Below are 24,245 nucleotides of genomic sequence, written 5' to 3' on the forward strand. Positions count from 1 at the left end.
AAAATGCATAACAATCTAGCCTTGGTTTCAGAAATTTGATCCATTTTGAGGCTTACAAAACATTTGGAAAAAATTAGGGATTGATACTTCTTAAAAAGTATAGATTGAATGATGTACTGAACATCCATATGGGATATACAGAGATATATGCATTTTAACAAGATTTATAGGCAAACTCAACTGTGATTATCATTGTTATTGAGTCCCAGAACCAGACTATTCAGCTTCAGAGAAATGGATTTGCCAGATTCTTGGAGACTAAAAGGGCAAAGTTGTCTATTCTGAGTCATCTTTCCATCACTGTGAAAAAATACCTGAGAAAATCAACTAATAAGAAGGATTTCAGAGATTTCAGTCCATCATTGCTTGTCCTTGTTACTTTGGGCCTGTCACTGCACAGTACATCATGGTGGGAGCACTTGGCAGAAGAGCTTTTTACTCTCATGGAGACCAGGAAGCAAAGAGAGAGACAGGAAGGGTCCAGGGCCCTGATATTCCTTTCAGTGGTATGTCCCTAGTAACCTAACTTCCTCCCACTAGGTTCCACCAACTAAAGGTTCCACTACCTCCCAATAACATTATGGGGTAGGGATCAAGCCTTCCACACCTTGGCTTTGGGGGACAGATTCAAACTATAGCACCTACGTTTTTTGAGCCATAGTACATTTGTTCAAAACTTCTGAAAGAATCCATTATCATAATCCCATCTTCCACTGTAAGGATTGAGAATTTTATATTTCTTTGTATTTAATAAATTACATCTTTTTTTGAAGTGAAAAGGCTTTGCCCCACCTTAAAGTTTATTTCTGTCTTTGAGACAATTTAGCCCTGAAATCAAAGCTGAAAAATGTATTCAAGTTATAATGATATTAAAAAAAATTCTAGCAAATTTCAAAATACCTCTCTTCTCTTCCCTGCTCTGTACCATTTCCCTCTGTCTGTAAAAATAGTAATATGTCTCTTTCACAAGCAGAGGACAAATAATATACATTGATCAGAGTGAACAGGAATTTTAACATTATTGATGAGAGCTCTTAAATTGAGTAGAAATGTTATCTATCCAGATTGATGCAGATACTCTGGCTGAAAAGTGAATGTGAGTTCTTTTGGTCCCACTGTCATGAACTGGAGTGTGGACAGTTCAGATGGGAGTGGGCTATTAGATCACTAGTTCACATTCCTCCCCAACCAGCAATTAATGTTTTTTTCACAGTTCATTCCTTGCCAAAAAAAAAAAAAAACGAAAGCACTTCATCTCCTTTTCATGGATAATAAGACCAAACATAGAACACTTCCTCCCTTCCACATGTGTGGGGCTTGAGAGGAGGGAGAGGCAGGAAGGAAATGGAGGAGAGAAGTGGGAATCACTGTTACCCTAAAGGATGACTTTGGATGCTCCTTCTAGCTAATGTGAACAGTTTGGCAGTCCCACACAGCCCCCTGAGAAACATCTATTACGCAGCTTAAGTATTTGCGCCAACTGCTAATTTCCATGTAAAACTTACTCCAAGACAAGTATGCTGTTATCACAGAGTAGGATGACAGAGGTTTACTGTGAACTTGAAACAAAAACACAAACACAAAGCAAGCCACCTTATAACCCTAGCCTTCAGGGATCCTCTTAAACTATTTCATAAATTCTCTCCGCTCTTTATCTCAGCTACAGGAGAAACATATGCTCTGCATGAAGTATTTCTCCCCAATCTTTGAGGGAATTTCTTTTTCTCTACTTTCTCCTACAATTTTGAGTATTAACTCTGGGTGAAGCTCCCCAGATTTTCTGAGTTCTGGAAAGTAAGCAAAATATATTCCAAAGCTCTATGTGCTTTCTGTTTAGATATCTTCATGAAAGTTTGCATTCCATCCACATGCTTCTGCGTCTTTGTGTTTGTGCTGCATTATAGCTATGATTTTCAACATCTCCTGAACACAACAAAACTACAGAATTACCTTTCTTCTGGGTTCATTTGATTCCATTCTTGTACAACTCTTACTTAACTACTTCAGATACTTTGCTCTGATACTTTGTAATTTGGGATTTGGGTGGCCTCTAAGGACACGTATAATTAGCTTATTTTTTTTTCCCAGCTAGGCAGTTTTGAGTATGAGATGATTGTGTGTACCAGAGATAAGTAGTAAGTCTTTTTCTCTTACCAGAGAAGAATTCTATTTTTGTGGTCTATTAAGTAGACATTTAGTTATGAGTTATAAGTTGACCTTAAATTGTGAGTTAGTAAATAGATCTCCATACCACCTAAAAATATCAACTGAAATCACAGTTTATGCCTCTTCTTGGTGACTGCTGTTGCTTGGCTTTTGGCTGAGACTTGGACTTCTCATTTTGAGTCTGTTAATATTTTAGGATGACTAGCTTGGAAGGCTAACTCCACAAGTTCTTCCTCCTGCATTCCTATTTAAATAATCCACCAGCTGTTCATGAGAATATCTTTGGAAATCGTGACATGTTTCTAGGTAAATGTCTACAAAAAATAAAGAAATAAATGCTTCTGCAGAATTACAAAAAAAAAATGTGTTCATCAACAGTGTGGTTGTTTTGTCATTGGCACCATGGATTCAGTTTGAAAAAAGAGCATAAAGGCTTCCTGTTTGGCTCAACCGGTTATCTGGTTTGATGAGCAGTAGGTGAGGAGACAAACAGAGATGGAATAATCTGTACTTACTCAATAATCTTAAAGCTCTTGGCGTGGGGAAAACCCATTTCCCGGATCATCCCTGTGTCACTATATTAGAAAAGAGACAAGGTCAATTTGGGGGACAGGTGAGACTCAGGTTTTTTCCCTGCTGGGAAAGGTATGATACTATTATTCAACAGGGTAAGAGGCTCCAGCAATCAGCTAATTGGTAGGCGGTTCTGCATTGACATGCCCATTCTCCTTTGTGAAGATGATGAATCCAGTTGTGCTTATCGCCAGTTTTTGTTTTTGTCTGTTTCTTTCAGAAACTTCTCCCATTTTCTTTTTAATGAATTGGTCTATTTGATACCATGAGGTTAAGACAAGTTTTTACTAATCCTGGTAAAATTCATGCTGGGTCCCACAATAAACATTGCACATGGTAGCCAAAAATGGTGACCAGGTGGAGAACATGCCTGAGATGAATAGTGAGATCCTTTGACACCTTGAGAGAAACACAGTTCTTCCCCAGGAACTCTGGGCAGTTGGAGGAGAAAGACCCTGAGATACAAGGAGAAAAAGACTATGGAAATTAATAGCTGTGTGGTCAGAAATAAGTCTCCTAACCTCTCTGATACTTGGGTTTCTTCATTCACCACTCTGAAAAGGATGAAATACATCAGTAAAGATTTTTCAGGGTATAATTTAGTCTCAAAATAAGCTTAACCTAAAATTTGTATAGAAACTCAAAATAACTAGAAATACTAAAACCATTTTAAACATGACCACGTGGGCAAGGAGAAAATATTTATCAAAAAAAAAAAAAACGACATAGTTGACAAAGATCTTGTACCCAGAAAATATAAAGAACTCTCAAAATTCAATTAAAAACCAATCCAAATGAGAAGATATAAACATTCTGAACATTTTGCCAAAAAGGATATATAGATGGGAACCAAGCACATGAAAACATGTTCAATATCATTAGCCATTAGAGATATACAACAGATCTATAAAGTAACACAACAAAGATATATTAGTTGACTTTGCACTGCTGTGACCAAAATACCCACCAAAAACAACGTAGAGGAGGAAAAGTTTATCTTGGATCATCATTTTAGAGGTTCAACCCATGCATATGTTCCAGGCCCAGATGAGGCAGAACATCATGGTTTAAGGGTATTTAGAGGAAGGCTTCTCAGTTCATGACAGCCAGGAAGCAGAGAAAGCTCATATGCAAGGAGCTTGGGATAATACTCCCAAGCGAAAGCCCCACTGACCTACTTCCTCCAGCAATGTCTTACCTACAGTTAGTACACATCGATTTATTAAAATTGTTAACTCATCAGCAATACTACTGAACAAAATAATTCTGTTAGGTTAATAACTGATTAGGTTATAGCATTCATAATCTTCTCATTCACCTCTGAATAGTCCTGCATTATTTTACACCTGATGTCTAAACCATACCACAATAGATATCACTATATACATTTCAGAATAGTTATAATAGAAAATAATAATAACAAATACTGGAGAGAAAGTGAATGACCTAAAAAGAGCAATCAGAAAAGTTTTAATACTATATAATTCCATTTATATAATATTCTTAAAATAACAAAACTATAGAAATGGAGAAAAGATTAGCAGTTGCAAGAATTTAAGAGTAAAAGAATTAAGGTGTGTGTGTCTATAAAAAATCATCAAAGGGGATCCTGTTCTATATCTTGACTGAGCATGGTCACATGCATCTACACACAAAATAAATTTGCATGGAACTGAATACACAAATGAACGCATGTAAAACTCGTGAAATTTGAATGTCTCATGGATTGTGTTAACATTAATTTTCTGGTTGTCATATAAGAGTGTAGTTTGATAAAATGTTGCCATTGGGGAAAACTGAGTGAAGACCACAGAAGGCTACCCATGCTTTTTTAAAAATCATTTTCCATGATTCTATAATTATTTCAAGATAAAACGATTAAAAAAAATGAATTGTTGAGATCCCTCCAAGGCTTTTATTTTGTGACTTAACCTAGTATCTGAAGAAAACTAAACTTTTTCTTAAGATTCTTTCCTTCCCTTTCAAAGCATAGTTAACAAGAAGATACATGAGAAGGAAGGGTAGCAAAAGGCTCCTGAGACTTTGGGAGAGTATCTCATGCACTTCGGCAGCAATACTACTGAACAAAAGAATTCTGTGTATTTACATCTCTCTTTACATCATTTTCTTCCCCTTAATATGTGGTTGGCTTTTAGAAATGTTCCTTTTGTTTGATTCTTCATCTGTTGGGCTCAAGAGTGTGCAACTGACTTAAATTACACACCTTACATAACACATCTCTCAATTCTCAGAAAATATTATTCCAGAAAAATCTGTCAACACAACATAAAGGTTCCTAAATGTATGATACAATTGGCATTCAGGAGAGTAAAAGAAACCAATGAAATGCAAAAAGTGGTGTCTACAGAAGCCTCAAAATGAATTAACAAGTTAAATTCTACAAAAGAGTAGGGAATCCCATTAACTGTTCATTGTTACAGATTTTTTAAATGAATTTCTATAATAGCAGTGTTTACCAATGCGTTCAGAACGGGTGTAATAGTAACTTGTTTATGCTCTGGAATCAAAGGTCCCAATTTTATTTCCATTTTAGCATTGCTACTTATTAAAAGTCTTAATTTGTCAAGACAATTGATATAAGCTCCAACTTCTCCATACCTAAAGAGAAGAAAATAATGCCTAAATTGCAGAAATTATTGGAAGAATTGATAAAGACACATCTAAAACAAGCATAATGTCAAGCACTTAAACTCTCACAAAATAGTTGCAGAGATGATCCAGAGAAGAATTGAGATCATGATCATCAGTTATCTTGTTTGTTAATCATATTTTAGCAGATACTTCCAAAACAGAAGTTAACAAATACAATATTAGTTATTTTGTGGAGTGATAACATGTTCGAGGTTCTTAGGCTTTTGTTGTTGTTCTTACTAAATCTTCCTAACCAGTCTATGAGGTAGGTACTATTCTCATTTGACACATGAAAAAAACTAAGACTTAAAGAGTCTAGTAGCTTGCTCCAGGTGGCCTAGTATACTAGTTGGCTTGAGCTCTGTCACAAAGTACCACAAATTGGGTGGCTTAAACAATAGGAATCACTCTTACTGTTCTGGCATCTGAAAGTCAAAAGTCGTATCAGCAGAGTTGCTTTCTTCTGATGCCAGTGAGAGAATTGTCCCAAACCTCTCTCCATGGCTGTGAGAGGCCTGTCTTCTCCCTGTTTGTCTTCATACTGGCTTCCCTCTATGCATGTCTATCCATGTATCAGAGTTTCCCCTCTTTAGGATAGCAGCCATATTGGATTAGAGCCCACCTTTAGGAACTGCATTTAACTCAATTACTTCTATAAAAATCCTGACTCCAAATAAGGTCTCACCTTGAAGCACTGGCAAGCTGAAATTTGAACCTGATTTCATAGGTAATACTATGAATTAAATGCTTGTGTCTCCCCAGAACTCATATTTGAAGTCCCATTGGTAGGAATTCATATGTTGAACTCCCATAGGACAGTATTTGAAGTGGGGGACTATGGGAGATAATTAGGTTTAGACAAAGTCATGAGGGTGGGGCCCCATGATGTGATTAGTGCCATTATAAGAAGATGAAAGAGCACATTCTCTCTCTTTCTCTCCCCCCCCCTCTCCAATGTCAGGATTCAGCAAGGAGGTAGCTAGCTATCTGCAAACCAGAAAGAGGGCCCTCACCAACATAAAATCTACCAGCACCTGGATCTCCCAGGCCCCAAAATTGTGTTTTTGCTTTAAGCTGCCCAGTCAATGGCATTTTGTGATAGCAACCTGAACTGATTAAGATGGGCAATAAACTGCATTCATTCCACAAAAAAGGAGATAGGGATCTCATTGGCAGTACTTTGCTGTCAAGTATATTTGATCTTCACGTCCAATAAACATGATGTTGGTTTTTCTTCATGTATTGCCAACTCTTTTATAGGATACATACGACTTAAAAAAGAAACATCAACTTACTGTCTTCCTAAACCATTTGTTGGCAGGATCCCTCTAAGGAAATTCATTTTCAGATCATTCCTTGGAAGCTTTGAGGCTGAGAGGTGGTCTTTGTGTACTTATTTTTGAAATTATTTTGTTCAAAGTCTAAATATTGAGTTTGAGTATAAGGCAAAACCAGTCAGAAATTATATAACATAGTTGTTTCTTCATCATGAACCAAAGCAGAAATCAAAGCAGTGGAATGGTGCTGTCAATGTCAGTATGCATCATTCCATGAACCAAATTGTTTTATTGAGACAACTGCAATGTATTAGGAATGTCTAAAGAAAAGGAAGGGGATTCAGGATCTTAGAGATATTGGAGAACCAAAGGTTGAGGGAATTTCTTGACTGACACTCTTTCTAGGTGTACAAGGTCCTAAGTAATGTCCAACATTGTTCAAGGTGAATGAATATAATTCAGTGCTAAATAACTCCATTGTGAACATCAGAAACCTTTCAAGTGAGGCTAATCTATGAATCGGTTTCTTAAAAATTCTTGTTGGGGTTGTTCCTCATTCAAACTATCTGTTGAGAAGTGGCAAGGGCCCGTTTTTCAAATTCATGGGGATCAGCCTCCTTAAAAGAGAGACACTTGAATTTTTTAAAAAAAGAAATATTAATATAAAAGATTGTATTAAAGTAAGAATTGAACCCTGAAGGTGCCAGTCCAGTCAATTCCAAGATATTAGTGTTGGAAATTTTCTCTGTTATGTAATACCATGCACTGAGTTTCTTGAAGCTAGGATTCTAGTGCCTCAGGCAATGTCTAGTCTTGGTTAACCATCATGTAAGAGACTGATGAAAGAGACTCATGAAAGAGAGAATGATAATTTACCATATAGGGTTTCTTATGTTTGTTTTGCTGAAAATTCTCAGCAGGAATATTGAATCAAATTTTTTTAAAGCTTCTTGAAGCTAGGAATCTAACCCAAGAGCTCACCAACAGATTTCATTATAGCAACTATATATTTAAAATAATCTTAGCACTCTTTTCAAGAGTGAGAAGTTTTTGTTCTCTTAAATAATTAAGGGCATGATAAAATCAACATGTGATATAGGAAATTATCCTAAGATATGGAATCCTTGCCATCTAGGTAGATTACTAAGAAAGTAAAGAAAAATATTTATAAAATTGTGAGCTGTCACACACCAGCATTATGTATCATACTATAAAACTCAAGAAAACATATCTGAGACATTCATGAATACACACTTCATCCACTTCTAATAATCATATATATCCATTATAGTACAACTTCACCAATGGCAAAAATCATACAAATGTAAGATTATGCTTGGTTATCAATGTTTCCATTTTTGATCTTACTAAAAAATTATGTAGATATCCTATGAATATCCATTAATTAATGCAATTTAGTATCCAACCAAAATTATAAGTTACTAAAGGTCTTGGAAATTATTTTCAAACTGATATACTACAAAACATTATTACTGTGGAAATTTTGTCAAAACAATCAATTTGTTGAAACACAGATTTATGTTTTTATTTCATTAAACTTTAAATAAAAGTAATGCAAGAGTATTTGATTAGCAAATCTGTATGACTTTAGGAAGAACACACACAAGTAGAATGAAAATGTGTATTTGTGTTTTATTTAACCTAATGGAAAAAATATAGCTTTTTATTAAATCAAAATTATTAAACTAGCTTGTTTGCTCCAAATTTACCCAGGTTATATGGACTTGCTTTGTTATTTCTGAGATAGTTTCTTTAAGATACATCTTTCCCACCCCACATATTAAAAGTATCTAAAGTAGATAATTTGGGAATTTAAAAAATACACTGTTTATAAAAATTATTCCTTATTTCTAGGATAGTTAAAATTGAATTTCCTTGAGAGATTTCATAATCTGGTAATGCCATCCTGAGAGAGGGAATATTATATACAGTGAAAGGCAAGTCCTTTCTGAATTGGAGACATAAACAGGAAAGGAGAGACAGAGTTTAGGTTTAATTCTAAAATCATGCTATGGGTCAACAATAAACAGAGAATTATGAAACCCACTGGTCCATATCAAATAACTATTCTCTTCCCAATTATAGAGTTTTAAGTGACTTAAGCCCCAAATAGGCAAACAGAAAAGAGCAACAAACTAAATTTTCTGTCATCTTTAATCCCAAAGAGTCAAGATCTCTATAAGTCTTTGTTTCCAGACATCACCAGTGATTAGACTATAAAACCAAAAGAAGCCAGATCTAGAAATCAAGAGACTAAAAAGGAATAAAAGTCAAGTTCTTGCCATGTTACTAGTAGACAACAGAAATATCGCAACACTAAGAGTTCGCTCCTTACTGGGTGCCTGGACCAGGAATGGAACACAAGATGCCCTGGGAAGACTTGTGATTAGGGTTGAGTGAAGGAGGATCCAAATCTAAGAGCCACGCTGCCCAAGTCATGGCACCAAATTATTACTGAAACAGGTTTGTTTTTCCTACCACACAGTATGCCAGGTACTTAAGTGATCATGTTTGTACAAGAGATGTATTCCGGAGGCACCAATCCTGTAGAGACAGGGAAATACCTCAAATCCACCTCCTCTGGGATAGGGTTTAAGGGCATTCGTGTGATAAAGGAATAGGGTGGTCTAAAGCATGAAGAAAGGCAATTGAAGTAAGAAGGAATGAAATAATCAGTGGTCTGTGCAGAAGAAATCAAACTTCATAGATCTTCATAGGACTCAAACAAGGATGGCATTAGCATGATCTGAGGGTAAAGTTTTGGCCCTCTGCTGTCAAAGGTCACCCACTAGACACTGGCTCAGGCTCAAGTGAAGGTGTCAGTGGCTTTGACTGGTTTGAGCTAAACAAGGCTGTCATTGCCATTGTGACCATACAAGAGAGGTATTTTCTATAGTAAATCTAGCAGGGGTCTATTACTTCATTGTTTAACTAAGCAACTTTTAAAATCAGTGATAAAAGCAAGTAGCTAAGATTAACTACAGGGTTTATTATTAAAGTTTACCCTTGGTTTCACTATCAAAGACAAAAGCCCTTGATAATTAGATGATTTTTACTTCAACTACCATACTAGGAATAAATTCATGAAAGAAAAGGGATCTGGGTTATCACAGAGGTGGACAAAGAGGGGTGTTTTTCCAAAATCCTTATGGGAATTGTGAAGGGTAAAAATGGATCTTTATCTCAGAACAGATGAGGGAAGTTTACCAAACACAAAAGGATGGAGAGATTTCTTAGTCGTTACTATTTTCCTGAAGTAGGTGATTCAGGTAACGTTCAGTATCTTCCATGTGTTTCATCTTTTTCTCACTTTTTTTTTGAACAATTCTCTTTGTCGAGACTACATGAAATCATGTTTACTCCTCTACTTTCTGACCCATTTCACAAAAATAGCTACCATAACATATCTAACTAAGTTCCAGCATATTTTACTTATGTTCTTATGCAACATCATCCCAAAGAAGGTTTTAGCTTCTCCTTCCAAGAAAGTGATGAAGTGAGACTCTTGGAGATGGTCTAGTACTTGATGAGAAACAAGTAAGAGGTCTTTGGGGCATAGAAAGCAATACCCCAAGGTATGATGTTTTGAAATTTCGAGCATTTTGAATTCAAAAATATCGAAAGGCCTTAGAAACAGCCTTCGAATCTAGAATTCTCTCTGACCTTCCATTTTTACTTCTCCTCCAGTTTATGGAAAGGCTTTCTGAATTTCACACATTTGATGGAGGAACTTTATTCTAAAAGAAATGCAATTATTTTAAACTCCCTCCCTAGGGCTTTCAACAAATGAGCAGGAAAGAGAGGGACATAAAATCATTGCCATGTCTGGACAGACTTTTTCTCTACTTCTGAGAGGGAGAGCAGTTCCCAGAGATGGAAGACCATTTGTATGACAATTTTTGTCCCCAGTGACATTCTGCTCTTTACCTTCCTATAACTTGTTACTACTTCTTCCAGAATCCAGAAGAATATTGTCCTAGGTAACTGTCTGTTTTCTGGACTCGTTCTTTTCCCTAAAATTAATTTATTCCCCTTCTAAAATTGCTTAATCTTTCTTATCATTCTCCCCAGTGGAAAGGGCTTTTAAGCTTTATATTTTCTAGATCTGGGATCATGCTACATGTGTTAATAAATGTGTATGCTTTTTCTGTTGACCTGTCTATTATCATGTAGTTTCAGAAGACTCAATTATGGACACTTCAGTATTATCCTTCCTTTTATGAATAGTAATATAGTAGATGATAATTTTGTTTAACTTAAAAAATAAAATTGGAAAATTGATGAGAGACCTCCAATTTTTAAAGTTTGAGCTGCCCAAAAAGGTCTAGACTAGCACATGACCAGGATTTTGCTACTGAGACCCACAGTACAGACTGCATTGATCATTATCTCTCTCTGTGTGTTTATTTATCTCCAACAATAGTTTGATGGTTTTCCTGACATAAAACTTCGCCCTGTATGATGACATAAATCTTTTCTATTCTATTCCTTGCTATTCTACTTCGTTTCTTAAAGCTAATAATGACTCATTAAAATTGACTCCCTCTAATAAAAAGAATATTCGAGTTTGAAGTATACTGGGTAGCATATATATTTTAATTACTTATTTTTATTTAAAAAAATAATTTAGCAATCTTTTGAAAAATATTACTAGTGTCATTTTGGTGGGGTTTTAAGAATAAAAGTACATGTGTTCTAGTCTTTTGTCACATAAATATGTGGTAGAGTACCATAATTGTGTTAATAGATCAGTTCTAATGCCATGTTTGGACTTTGATGGTGTTTTCCAGAGATAAGTCTGTAATAAAGAATTGAGATAAATAGTTTACAAATAGGTAGAGCCAGATGTTTATTCAACAAATATATTCCAAAAATGATTCATGGTAATTGGAGACAAGTAGAAAGGCAAATATGAATCTTGCATTTTAATGTAAGATTAGATTCTTGAATCCTGTCAGATGAATCTTACATTCTAATAGAGAAGTTGCCATATTCCTGTACTGAAAACATTTTTCCTTCTCATGTTCCATTTCTTGACAGAATCCCTCTGAGAATGTGTATATGTACACATAACATATCCAATATAGTATTTATATCTGTGTATCAAAGTATTATCCCTTCTTTTATGAATACTGGTATAGTAGGTGATAATTTTGTTACTTTAAAAATAAATTTGAAAATTTTATGACAGTCCTTCAATTTTTAAAGTATTGCTCAACTATCTCATGAAATCTCAAAATCTAGAATATACTAGATAACTTCTGATTTCTTCCACATCCCGCTACTATGAGGTGATGATTCACAGCTTACTGCAACTACCCAAAAGGTGGCAGAATGACCCACCTCCTGAAAAACCACCACTGACTTGGGGACCCATGTTTTTTATCCCATTTCTAAAAGTGATTTGAAAAAAAAATAGCAAGTTTCAAAAGTCATAGTATAAGAAATAGTAATGTCTAGGGTCATTTAGAAGAAAAATTAGTTAATGAATTTTGGCACCCTGTTTAAGGCAAAAAACCGTGACCGTGTGCCAAGTATAACCATATTTTCTGTAGTGTGTGATTCAAAAGAGTGATTTAATAGCAATAGTCCAAGAAGTGTTGAAAGCTCTGGCCCAGCTTGATTTCCAATATAGAACACACATAAACACAATGGGAAACCCAAGAATTAAACTGTTGCACTCTGGAGAAACTTCATTTTAAGACAAAAAACAGATTTTTTTACCTTCATTTATGCACACTTATTTCCCACAGGTTTCCTTGGGTATTTATGCATGAAGACCGGGGACGATTTGATTCAGTCTCTTTGTCATCTCTCTATAGCTCCCATTCTAAAATAGTATTTCACATAGTAAGGGAAAAAGAAAAAGTATTTGACCTCCTGCAATGAAAGATAGCAATGATAATAGCTGATTCTTATGTAGTGGTTATTATGTGCCAGGAACCATTTCAGGCACTTTATAGATATGAACTCATTTAATTCTTAGAACCCTATCAGATAAGTACTGTAATTTTAATTTTGTAGACAAGAACAATTACAAAGTGGTGGAGCTAAAAATCAAAGCTTGGCCATCTAGCTCCAGATCCCAGGCTCTTACCCACTGAATTGCACTACCTATTGAGAAAGGAATTAGAATAGGCAATATTTGTATCCAAATGCAAGTGAAAAATTAAATGGAGGGTAGAACATCAGCTTATGAATTATCCAAGGTCAATAAGAGACCTGTTTACCCTTGTCTCTGGGTTGCAGGTTGATGGATCCAAGTGATCCCTCTCATGAATCCAAATGGGGATAATATAGATACTTACTTTTCACAATGAAAACACCAAAGCAGAAAATCCAGTCAGATATGAGTTCTTGAAGTTATAAATGGAAGCACATAATTACCCTGTATAGGACTCTGCAAAATTTTTTGTTCCCTTTTTTTCCCTTCTTTTTTAAATCAGTGCAGGACCACCAAATAGTAGGTGCCTAAACAATAAGGAAATACAAATAAGGAAAATGCACTAATTTAATCTTTCTTTTTGTCTAATTCTCATTTCTGCTAAATGTAAAAACCTGTTCCTATAATAACATTCCAAAGTACTTGTGTGGACTTTAATGAGGGTTTTGTTTTTTTTTTAAATACATCTCTCCTTCATTCATCAGCCTCCACATTGGCTTTATACAGGAGTTACATCTCATTCATTCCTTTCCCTTTTCTTTTTATTTTATGAGCTCTAGAACTTGGCTGTCCACCAAATCTTGAACTTGGTAATTAGATTGTTCATGAGCTCCAAACATGTTGTAACTCATGTCATACTCATGTGTACTTCTCTGCCCCAACTTGATAAAATGAGTGATACTGGGACACCATTGTCATGCACACCCCCAAACCTGGGTGTGTAACCTTCCACTGCCTGGACTTGTTCAGGTAGGAATAGGATTGCTAAGACAGCGACATGTTCCTCATTGTGCTGGGTTTATTATGAAGGATGCATCAAGGATCAATCCTGTGAAAATATGGGGCTGGAAGAGGAAATGTCTCTGGGGCAGAAGTTCTATGGAAAGACTGAAGATGACACCCTAGATATTATTGAAATCACCTGTAGTAACAGAAGTTTATTCAATGCATTTAACCAAGAGTCATAGACAAAATATGCAATGTGAGAGAAAATACCTGGCTGTGCCAATGACACCTTTCTTCAGCTTCAAACAGGCTCAGCCCACAGAACTAAAATACCAAATGTCTTAGTCCTCAGTTCTTTTGTTCCCCACCTTCTCTCTTAGCCCCTTCCCTATCTCCACTTGTCCTTTTTTAATGCACTTCGGATAAGTTGTTCTTAATTTCTGAAGTTAATTGGCATTGGCATTAAGTACTTACTTTACTCATCTAGTACCTTTCACAGCAGTCCTCAGATCTTGATTCTCCAAGTCCTTCCAGCACCCTGCTAAATGCCAGTCATGCAACCATTCAGTTCTGCGTGGAATAAGATGGTTAACAAAGGGCAATCTCTCAAAGGATCAGTATAATCTCTGTGATTCAGGGTGACTTTACATGGCCTCCAGCACCTTCCTCAAGCTGGCTTATTCCAGATGTGGCTCCCTTTGTATTCCTTGATCTTTTTGATCTTTCTGCCCCACTTGACCTTCATTTCCTCTCTTCTCCTTGCCTTCCTAAATTACGGAAGAAAAATCTTAATGCTTATTGGTGACCTGAGGATATAGTTCATAACTCAGACAAATGGAAATAACTCTCCTATTGTTTTTGTACTTGATGTGATGAATTTAAATTATGTTTAAATTTAAATTTGCAGAAAAGTTTCAAGGAATAGTACACAGAGTTTCCATATCAACGTTACCAATCATCTCCTAATGTTAAAAACTTCTATAAGCATGGTACATTTGTCCAAAATATAAAGTTGATGTTGGTATAATACTGTTCACTAAACTTTGGATTTCACCAGTTTTTCCACTATTGTCCTTTTACCATTCCCAGATCTAATCCAGAATAGTATGTTGCATTACTACATGATGATTTTTTTTTTTTTTGGTACCAAGGATTGAACTCAGGGCACTTGACCACTGAGCCACATCCCCAGTCCCATTAGTTTTTTAAAAATATTTTTAGTTGTAGTTGGACACAATACCTTTATTTTATTTATTTATTTTTATGTTGCATTGAGGATCTAACCCAGTGCCTCGCACTTCGAGTTCTCTACTACTGAGCCACAGCCACAGCCCCCTCCAGCCTCATTTTGTATTTTGTTTAAAGACAGGGTCTCAATGAATTGCTTAGCACCTTGCTTTTGCTAAGGCTAGCTTTGAACTTGCAATCCTCCTGCCTCAGCTTCCCAAGGCTGTGCCAACATGCCTGACTATACATGATGATTTTTAAAGGGTAATTTTCACCTATGCTCCTGTTTCTCTCTGTGTGTGTGCATGTGAATACTTGTGTTTTAAATAATACAGATAGAAGGGCTATAATTCAACATGGAAGGTCTTACATCTAGCCTTTTTTCAACTAGACACTGTTGACAAAATGGATAGGAGTTGAATTATTGCAGAATATTAAATATCCTTAAGCCATTCTTTGCTTTTCAACTTGAGCTACATACCAGCTTCACTTGAGGAAAATCTGTAAAATATACATGCTTGTTCCCCACCCCAGATCTATGGAATCCAAATCTCTAGGAAGCAAGAGTCCAAAATCTGTGCTTTGAACACCTCCTCAGTCAAGCCAGAACAGATTACCTTAGACATTTCTATTTCAGAAGCAAAACCAGGCTCCTAATTTTATATTCCCTAATTTGGGACTTATGTGAATATAGGCATACAATAATTTGTGATAAATGTTAATGTATTTTAATAGTTTTCTATCTCAGAATATTCCTTCTCTTGTCAATATTATTAAGCGTGTATTTCATTGGGATTCTTGCCCCTGAGCACACACTGCTCTGAGCCTTACTCGGTTACAATGCCCTCACTAAACCCAAACTTTGGAGCCAGATGGGCTTAAATTCAAGTCCTAGCTCTGCCATTTAGGACCTTTGCAAAGTTATATAAGCTCTTCATAACTGTTCCCTATCTATAATAAAGGAGAATAATTATTAACATGCAAGATTCCTGTGAACATAATCTGACACACAGAGGTCTTAGATGCAGTATTATACCAAACAGGGGTAACTCTGAAAACCTATGTCACCTGGAAAATTTATTAAACCTGTACAATGTGGAGTATGAAATATTAAATCCTATATTTATCTTAGTTTCTGGTATAGGTAGGATTGCCTCCTCATAAGATTTCCAAAACAACCTCCAATTAAATAGTTCTTTGATATATACTGCCTGCAGAAGAGTCTGACTTATTTGCACTTACAGAGCAAGGAGACTAAAAAACAAAAATGCTGAAGTTGTGAAAGCAAGTGTTAGAAGTAGAATTTATCAGGATTCTTCAAATGACTAGCAGTTTTGTGGATGATTTGCAGCTAAGAAACTGTTAACACCTGCTGCTGACACCTCGTTTTGTATCTAATGTACAAGGGACATTCCCCTTTTGAGACTATACGAGTTTTTTAAAACCTAATTCATTCTGCAAAATGACAGTAAATGTTATCAAATGCATTATAAATTTATACACATTTGATTGTAAAACCTAGCACAAAGTGTGTTACCTTAAGTTTCTAAGAAACAACTTGGAAAAGTGGGAAAACATGTTTACGTGATGTCACAAGAGGTTCGTTCTAAATTAGGAGACTTTCTTGTTTGTAATAATCTGTTTTACTTTGTTTATGCATTATTTGTTTCCACTTCAAATCTTTAAAATGTTAAGAGGGTACAGGAATAGGTTCGAAAACATCCAAATAAAAGATAGGCCAAGTCCTGCTGTTGCCAAAACATGAGACAGTTTGCCAAGATAAGAGTCATTGGCTCCTTCCTACAGGTCTTTCTCCAAATTTTTGTTTTCACTAAATACTGTATTAAAGAAGCTTACATATGACACTGCCTTCCCTAGACCACTCGTTAATGGGTCCTTTTCAATACATATCAAAAAAGCTTCACTGTAGTCTTTATGTTTTGCACACGGACATATCCCAAGCGTCTAGACTAGCATTTGACACATAATGGTTGTTCCTAAATAAGTGCTGGATGATTAAGTGTCATCCTTATGCAGGGGCCATGCTAATCTTCTCTGTATCATTCCAACCTTCAGTATATGTGCTGCTGGAGCAATCACTAGACGAGTATGTGAATGACAGAAACTATCCTCTACATTGTAAATATATCATATCATTTCATTGTTATGCTATGAGATATGCATACTGCTATCACCTCTATGTTACAGTGAACAATCTAGTCACAAATGAGGAAACTTCCCAAGTTACACAGCCAGGAATAAGATGACAGGAGACCTGAAAGCTTGTGTACTGCCATCTTGTCCTGGCATTCTGGGTCATGCATGTGTTCGGGGAAATGGGGGGGGCACTAGGAAAATGCAGCAGTGTGATGGCAGAATGCACTATCAACAGGAGCACCCCACATGCTGTTCTCATTCGTGACACCCCCTCCCTTTTTGTTCTCTTCTTTTGCCTTGCCATATTTCTCTTGTCTTCTCCTTAGTAGCTTTTCTAAGGATTTAAAATTAAATAATAAATCATCAAAGAGGAAATCTTTAGTTATTTTTATATGCAATTCATTTGTTGAAATCATTAGTTGTTTCTATATTTGATTAGTTAAATATAGATTTTTTTTCTTATCTGTCCCCATACACACATTCACATAACTGTGACTCCTTTAGAAAATCATGAGATTATCCTTGGTCGACTTTATATATATTCCAACACTGTCAAATTCTCCCAGAAACTTTTTCTTAATTTTTCATTCGTGTAGAAATACAAACTAACAATGAATGAAATCTAAGGGTTTGAAAGATTTAGTGCATGTTTCAAACCTCCTCCCTGATGTTCTTGGACTGTGTCAACATAGGTAGGAAGAAGGGGAGAGCTAAGGGCGTTTAAGATCATATTACCTTAGGAGTGGAGAAGACTCTCCCTAGAGTTCTTCTAGCCCTACCCCCTCATTTACACATATAAAAGTGGAATTTAAATTGAGCAGTAGAATGGGACTTGCCTGCCTATTATCTGGATGATTTTAACAATAATAAACTCACGGGGGAAACATTCATATGATTAAGAAAGGTTTTTTTAGGTTTCAGAGATTGGCATCCTTCAGTAACTACCAGTTTTCTGGAGTTAACACAGCCATGAAAATTTCCGATGCAAAAAGAATTATTTTTCAGGTAAATGTCATAAAGTAAATTTAATAATAAGATGATTATTTGGGGGTGTCATTTGTTTGCTTCTTTTTTAATACTCTGTCATTCCAATTTGATTCAAAATAGTAACAGAAATATATAAGTACAAAGAGTTAATATGACTGACTAAATTAATTTTAGGGAAGAAGAATTTAAAAAAAAATTATTTTAAAGGAAAGAAAACCTTAAAGCCAGAGGTATATGTAATGCACAAAAGTACATGCCATCAAACACTGGGGGGGGGGTCTAATTTAAAGCAACCTTCCTGGTAAGCAAAATAAAGAGAGGAAATCTGATTAACTCCAAGATTCATAATTGTGGTCATATGTAAACAAACCAGTTATCAAGATACTGGTGAAGATTCTATGATCAAAAGAACTGAGAGATATTTCTTGTCTGGGTAATGAGGGTCTGCAATTTGCAATATACTCTGGTAACACAGAAAACATAAGCTGAATGCTATTTTCACTGAATTTCTAATGCAGTTGAAAGACATAAAAAGTTGACTGTTATATGGGTGAAAATGAATGAGTACTGTAACAATGAGTCTGAAGTACCCCTCGTTCATAGTATTACTCTGCAAAATTTAAGTTGCCTACTGTCAACAGAGTTTGGAAAACATTGAATGGAAAATTCCAGAAATAAATACTCTGTATATTTAAATTGTGCATTGTTTTAATGAGAGTGATGAAATTTCACACCATCCAGCTCTATCCCACTTAGGAAATGAATCATTCCTTTGTCCAGTGTATACACACTGTATATGCTACTCACCTGTTAGTCATTTAGTAGATTATCCAGTCATCAAATTGACTGTTGCAGTATTAGTATATTGTTTTAATTATTCTATTTTATTACCAGTTATTTTTGTTAATCTCTTACTATGTCTAACTTGTAAGTTAATTTTATCAGAGGCACATCTATGTAGGAAAAAATATACTATATATAGGTTTTGGTACTATCTGTGGTTTCAGATATCCGGTAGGGGTCTTGAAAGTATCCACTACAAATAGGGGGAGACTATGTACAGTTTTATCAGATTACAGAAAAACAAAGAATCCTGAATGGAGGGTTTTAGAAACGCTTCATGGAGGAAGTAGCATGTTGACAGGCCTTAATGTCTGCCCAGACTTGCAAAGCAAAAGGTTAGGAGAAATATGGAATGAAAGAGTTGGGTGGCCAAAGAAATAAATTCTTTTCCTGATTGTCAGACATTGCAGTGTCTATACTACTGTGTGACAATGACAGAGATTTCAACTCTATCATCTAAAATTGCCATCAATAAACATTGACTAATATGTGTGTGTGATACTTACCAAAATCACACTTAGACATTTAGTAACTTGAGTGATTTTTTTAAAAAATAAAAAGAAAGGTACATTAACAATGTCTCAGCATAAAGGGAACATTGATATCTCATCTGTAGAAGTCTGTGACCTTTTGGATGGAAACTCTGAACAATGTGTAAATGGGAGTTGCTCAACAGTATGCATTGCTGTGTAGGAGTAGAAAAGGATCCTTGGGTTTTACTTGAGAGCCTTCTTATGAAATATGAAACTAGCAACCAAAAGGATTAATCCCACCAGTGAAGCAGGAGGGAATGCTTACTGTCTGGAAGTCCTTGTCCTTGAGGTAGCACATATATTTTTACAGCAATCCTGTACAAAACTCCAAAAAGAGTTAATATCCAACAAGTTCATATAAATTTTTCAAAAGAACCAAGCCAATTGTATTTTACCTTGACTTTTGATTCTCCCAAACTATTTGTGTAGTTAGCTTTTTGTTGCTGTGATAAAATACCTGAGATAGGTAATTCAAAAGGAGAAAAGATTTTATTTTGCCTCATGGTTGCAGAAATTTCAGTAGATGGTCACTTAACTCTTAGTTTCTGGGCCTGTGGCAAGGCAGTACAACATCGCTGGACATGTGGTGAATCAAAGCTATTCACCTCATGGTAGCTGGGAACAAAGAGAGATGAAGGGGCCCGGTTTTAATATGGCCTTCAAGGGCACATTTTACTTCCTCAAACTAGCTCCAACTCCTAAAGTTTCCGCTACCTCCCAATAGCCCATTAAGTTATGAATCCATAAATGGATTAATCCATTGATGGGGTTAGAGACCTTAACTCTCTCCCAAACGATCCACCTCTGAATACTGTTGCATTAGGGACCAAACCTTCAACCCATGATCTTCGGGGAATATTTCCAATCCCAACCATAGCATAATCTATGACCAGAATTTATTTTTCTTTTTGTTTTTCTATTTCTCTTTCTTTAGTGCTGCTAGGGATTGAACTGTGGACCTTGTGAATGCAATGCATGTGCTCTGCACTGAGACATTTCTTAGACCCAGAATTTGGATATTTTAGGAAAATGGGCTCCCTAGTTTTGGGAGAGGAGCATTGAGAAATGTCACTATGAGAACAAGAAAGGGGGCTGTCAGCCTAGATAGATCAAAGCTCCTAAGAAGCTAAGAAGTACAAAATGATAGTGTTTCAGCTCCATATGATCTTGTTGTTGAAGACAGGTGTAATACAAAGCTGAAGATAGTTAAGGCATTATGTTTCAGCCCCAAATTTGGTAGGGAATTATGATTCTTAAAATAACATTCTTCCCAAGGATTTGACACTGTGATGTAAAATGATCATCCCAAACAATGGTCTGTAAGCCACATTTTGTAATTTCATTGTAAAAGATAATGGAGTGTAAGCAAGGAATCCACTACTCTATGGAGAAGTGTGCCATTTAATTGTATTGCTGATAAAGCAATTTGAACAAGTAAACTTTCCCCCTGCTTAGATGAAGTTGTGCCTTTCAAATGAGGTCTTTCAGTTACCAAATTTCCACAAAGGGGCCTGATTATTTCTTACAGGAACACAGGATAGCAAGCACAATCAAGAATAAAAAATGAGATTCACCAGCACTATGGTACACACCTGTATTCCCAGGAAGGAGCCAGGTTACTCAGAAGGCTGGAGGAGGATTGCAAGTTCAAGGCCATCCTTCATGACCTAGCCAGACTCAGTCTCAAAGTTAAAAATTAAAAAAAAAAAAAATCTAGGGATCTAGCTCAGTAGTAGAGTGCCTGTGAGTTCAATCCCCAGTAGTGAAGAAAGGAAATGAGAGAGAGAGAAAGAGAGAGAGAGAGAGAGAGAGAGAGAGAGAGAGAGAGGGAGGGAGGGAGGGAGGGAGGGAGGGAGGAGACTTCTTTTGAGTTAGGAGAAAATCAGTCCAAGGTTTTTATTCTAAACAAAGGTAAAATGCAGATTTTCTGTCAGCCACCATCATAAAGGGGCAAGCATCACCTGAGTCCTTGATGTACAAGATTACATCAGGAACATACATTGTGATGCTTTCTGTTTGGGGTTCTGTTTGTCATTTATTTGTGGATAATTTAGGTAATCTCACTTTTAGGCATTTCTTCCCTAGTCTCCTACAATGGGGCTGACATTAACCCTTCATTGTGTTAAACCTCTCTCTATTCACTGGTTTCATAGGAAAGCGTGAAACATTTTTCCATGGAATTCTGGGGGGTAATTCAATATCATTGTGTTCCGTGGTGAACACACTCTGAAAATGATTGCCATGATCCCTGATTCCTGGTGTTCCCCCCTTGTCTGATGCCCTGACCTTGAAAATATAAGCAGGACCTTCCATTGTTTCCTGCCAGTGTGCCACTACAGAGTCGGTCAGACCTCTGTGACAACACATATGTGATTATGTGGTTAGGTAGCATAAGTTTGCGGTGCATGTCTTCCTGGCACCCTCCTTTTCCTTGCTGGCTTTAATGAAACAGGTAGCCATGTTGGAGAACCCCACATGGCTAGGAACTGGTGGTGCCCTTTAGGAATCCAGGGTGCGAGGCCTGTAGCTGAGAGCCACCAAGGAGTGAATTTTGCCAACAATCCAATGAGCAAGGAAGCAGCAGGTCCTTCCATCTCAGAGGAGACTGCCACCTTGGCCAAGAGCTTTCATTGCATCTTTGTGAGCCCCTTAAGCAAAGGATCTAGTTTCAACTCTGTCCAGACTCCCAAGCCGCATAAATTGTGGAATAATAAATGTGTGTGGTTTTAAGTGACTCTATTTTTGGTAATTTGTTATACAGTAATTGAAAACAACCTGATACACTTACTAAAAAATCTATCACTAAAAAAAACATGACTATCTGCTTTGGAGAGTGCTGACTTGCATTACTTTTTTATTTGCCTAACATCTGAGTATTAAAGGAAATGTTGAATTTTCTAAATTTCAACATGTTAATCACCTCTTGCCTCCCCTGTGTGTGAGAGAGAGATTACCTGGTAATCATGGTATAGAGGATTGTTTTTTAATGTTCTTAAAAAACAAAAACTTTGTAATCTGGGGTAGTTCCCAAGAGGCCAGTCTCCAACACTGCCACTGAGTTTCCAAAGCATTGCCTTCCTTCTGAAATTTCTGCACACAATGTTCTAGATTTTAGTTGTTAATATCCAGAATCTTTTATTAATCCAACAACTCTTTTTGAGGCTTAAAATCTGACCAATCCTGTGCAAGCCACTAAAGAAGAGCCAATGAAGAGTAGGAGACAGTTCTTTCCTAGAGGTCTGGTATTAAAATGCCACCTAAAGGATGAATTATAAACCGCACATGGATGAAATAATCTAGGAAGCCTGGAGCCCTACTAAGGTCACACTATCATAAGGCTTTAGATGACACTGTAAAGGGACTTCATTATAAAGACAGTGGTAGGCAACCACTTTTATGCACTCATTCAGTGTATCCTGCCAGGTGCCTCAGTGCTTGGTCTTCACTGGAAACTGTGAACACAGAGATGGGTAGAACATTATCTTAGCTTTTACAGAACTGTCAGTCTGGTGAACAGCAAGTGAAAGAATTGATAGTGGGCTAATTGATGAGTGTAGCCAGTGCTGTATCAAAAAATGTTGGTAGTCAGGTTGATCCCCCTACTGGTTGTTTCCAACAGGTTCCAGCATAATGATGTATGACTTCTCAGACCAACACCTGCTCTCCAGTTTGGCTCATAGAAATCCATATTCTCAAGATCTGAAGATGATTTTGATGACATCAACAGATACTGAGTATGTTCTGGCCAGCTGGAGAAAGAGGCAGGATAAGTAAGACACATAAGTTCTTCCTTGCGAAGATTATCATGATGTTTTCTCTAGACCTCAGCATTTTCTATCCACTTCAAAACAAACTAATATTGTCATTCCTCAAAGTTCAACTCTTGTTTCTACTCAAACTTCATTTCAAATGCAGGTAAATAATTGAAGTAATTTTCAGGTTTGCAGTCCAAAGGGAGCAAGGTGGGGCTAAAAGCCAGGCTTTCTGACATTCAAGTGGATGAGAGTCCATGACTCTTGTGTTCATAGAAGCAGAATAAACTAACTCCCCTGCTTTGCTCCTCAGTTTACCCTGTGACGTGTGTAAAATGTAAAATCTCCATGTATCTAGAGAACTTACATTATAAGTGGGTTAAAGCAAATGAATGCATTTGCTGAGGTCCTACAGATAAAGCACAGGGCTCATTTCCCTGCAGCATGCTAGGAAGGGTATCCAATCCTTACTGAAAAGAGCTTAACGTATCTGCTTCAGATTCAGCCATGGTTCTCAGTAGGTGAGAACATTGATTGCAGACACCAGTAGCCTGACCTAGTGAAGGGAAGATTGCCAGGAAGAGCAGAGTCAGCACTGGACATTATCTGCTTTGGACTTAGTAAGAGGGATCTGGAAATTTTCTTTCCAATGAGCGTCCCACAGTTGAGGGTTCACAAAGACTTAGCATGGCTCCCCTCCATGTTTCTATTCTCCTTTCCATGTTCCTATTGCCTGAGCCAATTGGAACTTTTGTAATAAGTGAGGAATTCCTTCAGAGTCCTATACACCAACAGATGTCCCAGTGAGAGAAAAGAGGCAACAATAAAAATGGAGTATAACAAAATAATATTAAGAGAGTGCAGAACACAATTTCAAACACTCATGGTTTGCTCTTTGTTCTGTATTTTTAGTGGATTTTGAAATAATGGCTGCATATTCAGAGAAGAACATTATGACTATGTTACATTGACAGTTTTGCATTGTTCCCTTGAGGAAAAGCCTTATGATCCACTTTATTATTAAGGAAATAAAGAGGTGACCACTGGGTAGTCCTGCAGATAATTTTAACTTGTTGGGAAACCATTTTTACTTCGAGGATTCTCAACATATACCTGTAGGAGTAATGTGAAATATGGTGTTTGGAGAAGGGAACAAAGAAAAGTTGGT

At 36.5% G+C, this 24,245-nt stretch overlaps 1 protein-coding gene and 1 pseudogene across 1 annotated transcript in view; one reads left to right on the forward strand and one right to left on the reverse strand.

Moving 5' to 3' along the window:
* LOC144368631 (uncharacterized) overlaps nt 1-23,099 on the forward strand; it is a 424,865-nt gene extending 401,766 nt beyond the window's left edge. The window contains exon 2 of the mRNA XM_078027799.1: nt 22,945-23,099. Within this exon, the coding sequence (XP_077883925.1) occupies nt 22,945-23,099 (155 nt within the window). The remainder of the gene's footprint in view (nt 1-22,944) is intronic.
* On the reverse strand, nt 16,805-16,905 carry LOC120884368 (U6 spliceosomal RNA; annotated as a pseudogene).
* Nucleotides 23,100-24,245: the final 1,146 nt, after the last annotated feature.

The sequence above is a fragment of the Ictidomys tridecemlineatus genome, chromosome 11 (assembly GCF_052094955.1).
Source record: "Ictidomys tridecemlineatus isolate mIctTri1 chromosome 11, mIctTri1.hap1, whole genome shotgun sequence".
NCBI lineage: Eukaryota > Metazoa > Chordata > Mammalia > Rodentia > Sciuridae > Ictidomys > Ictidomys tridecemlineatus.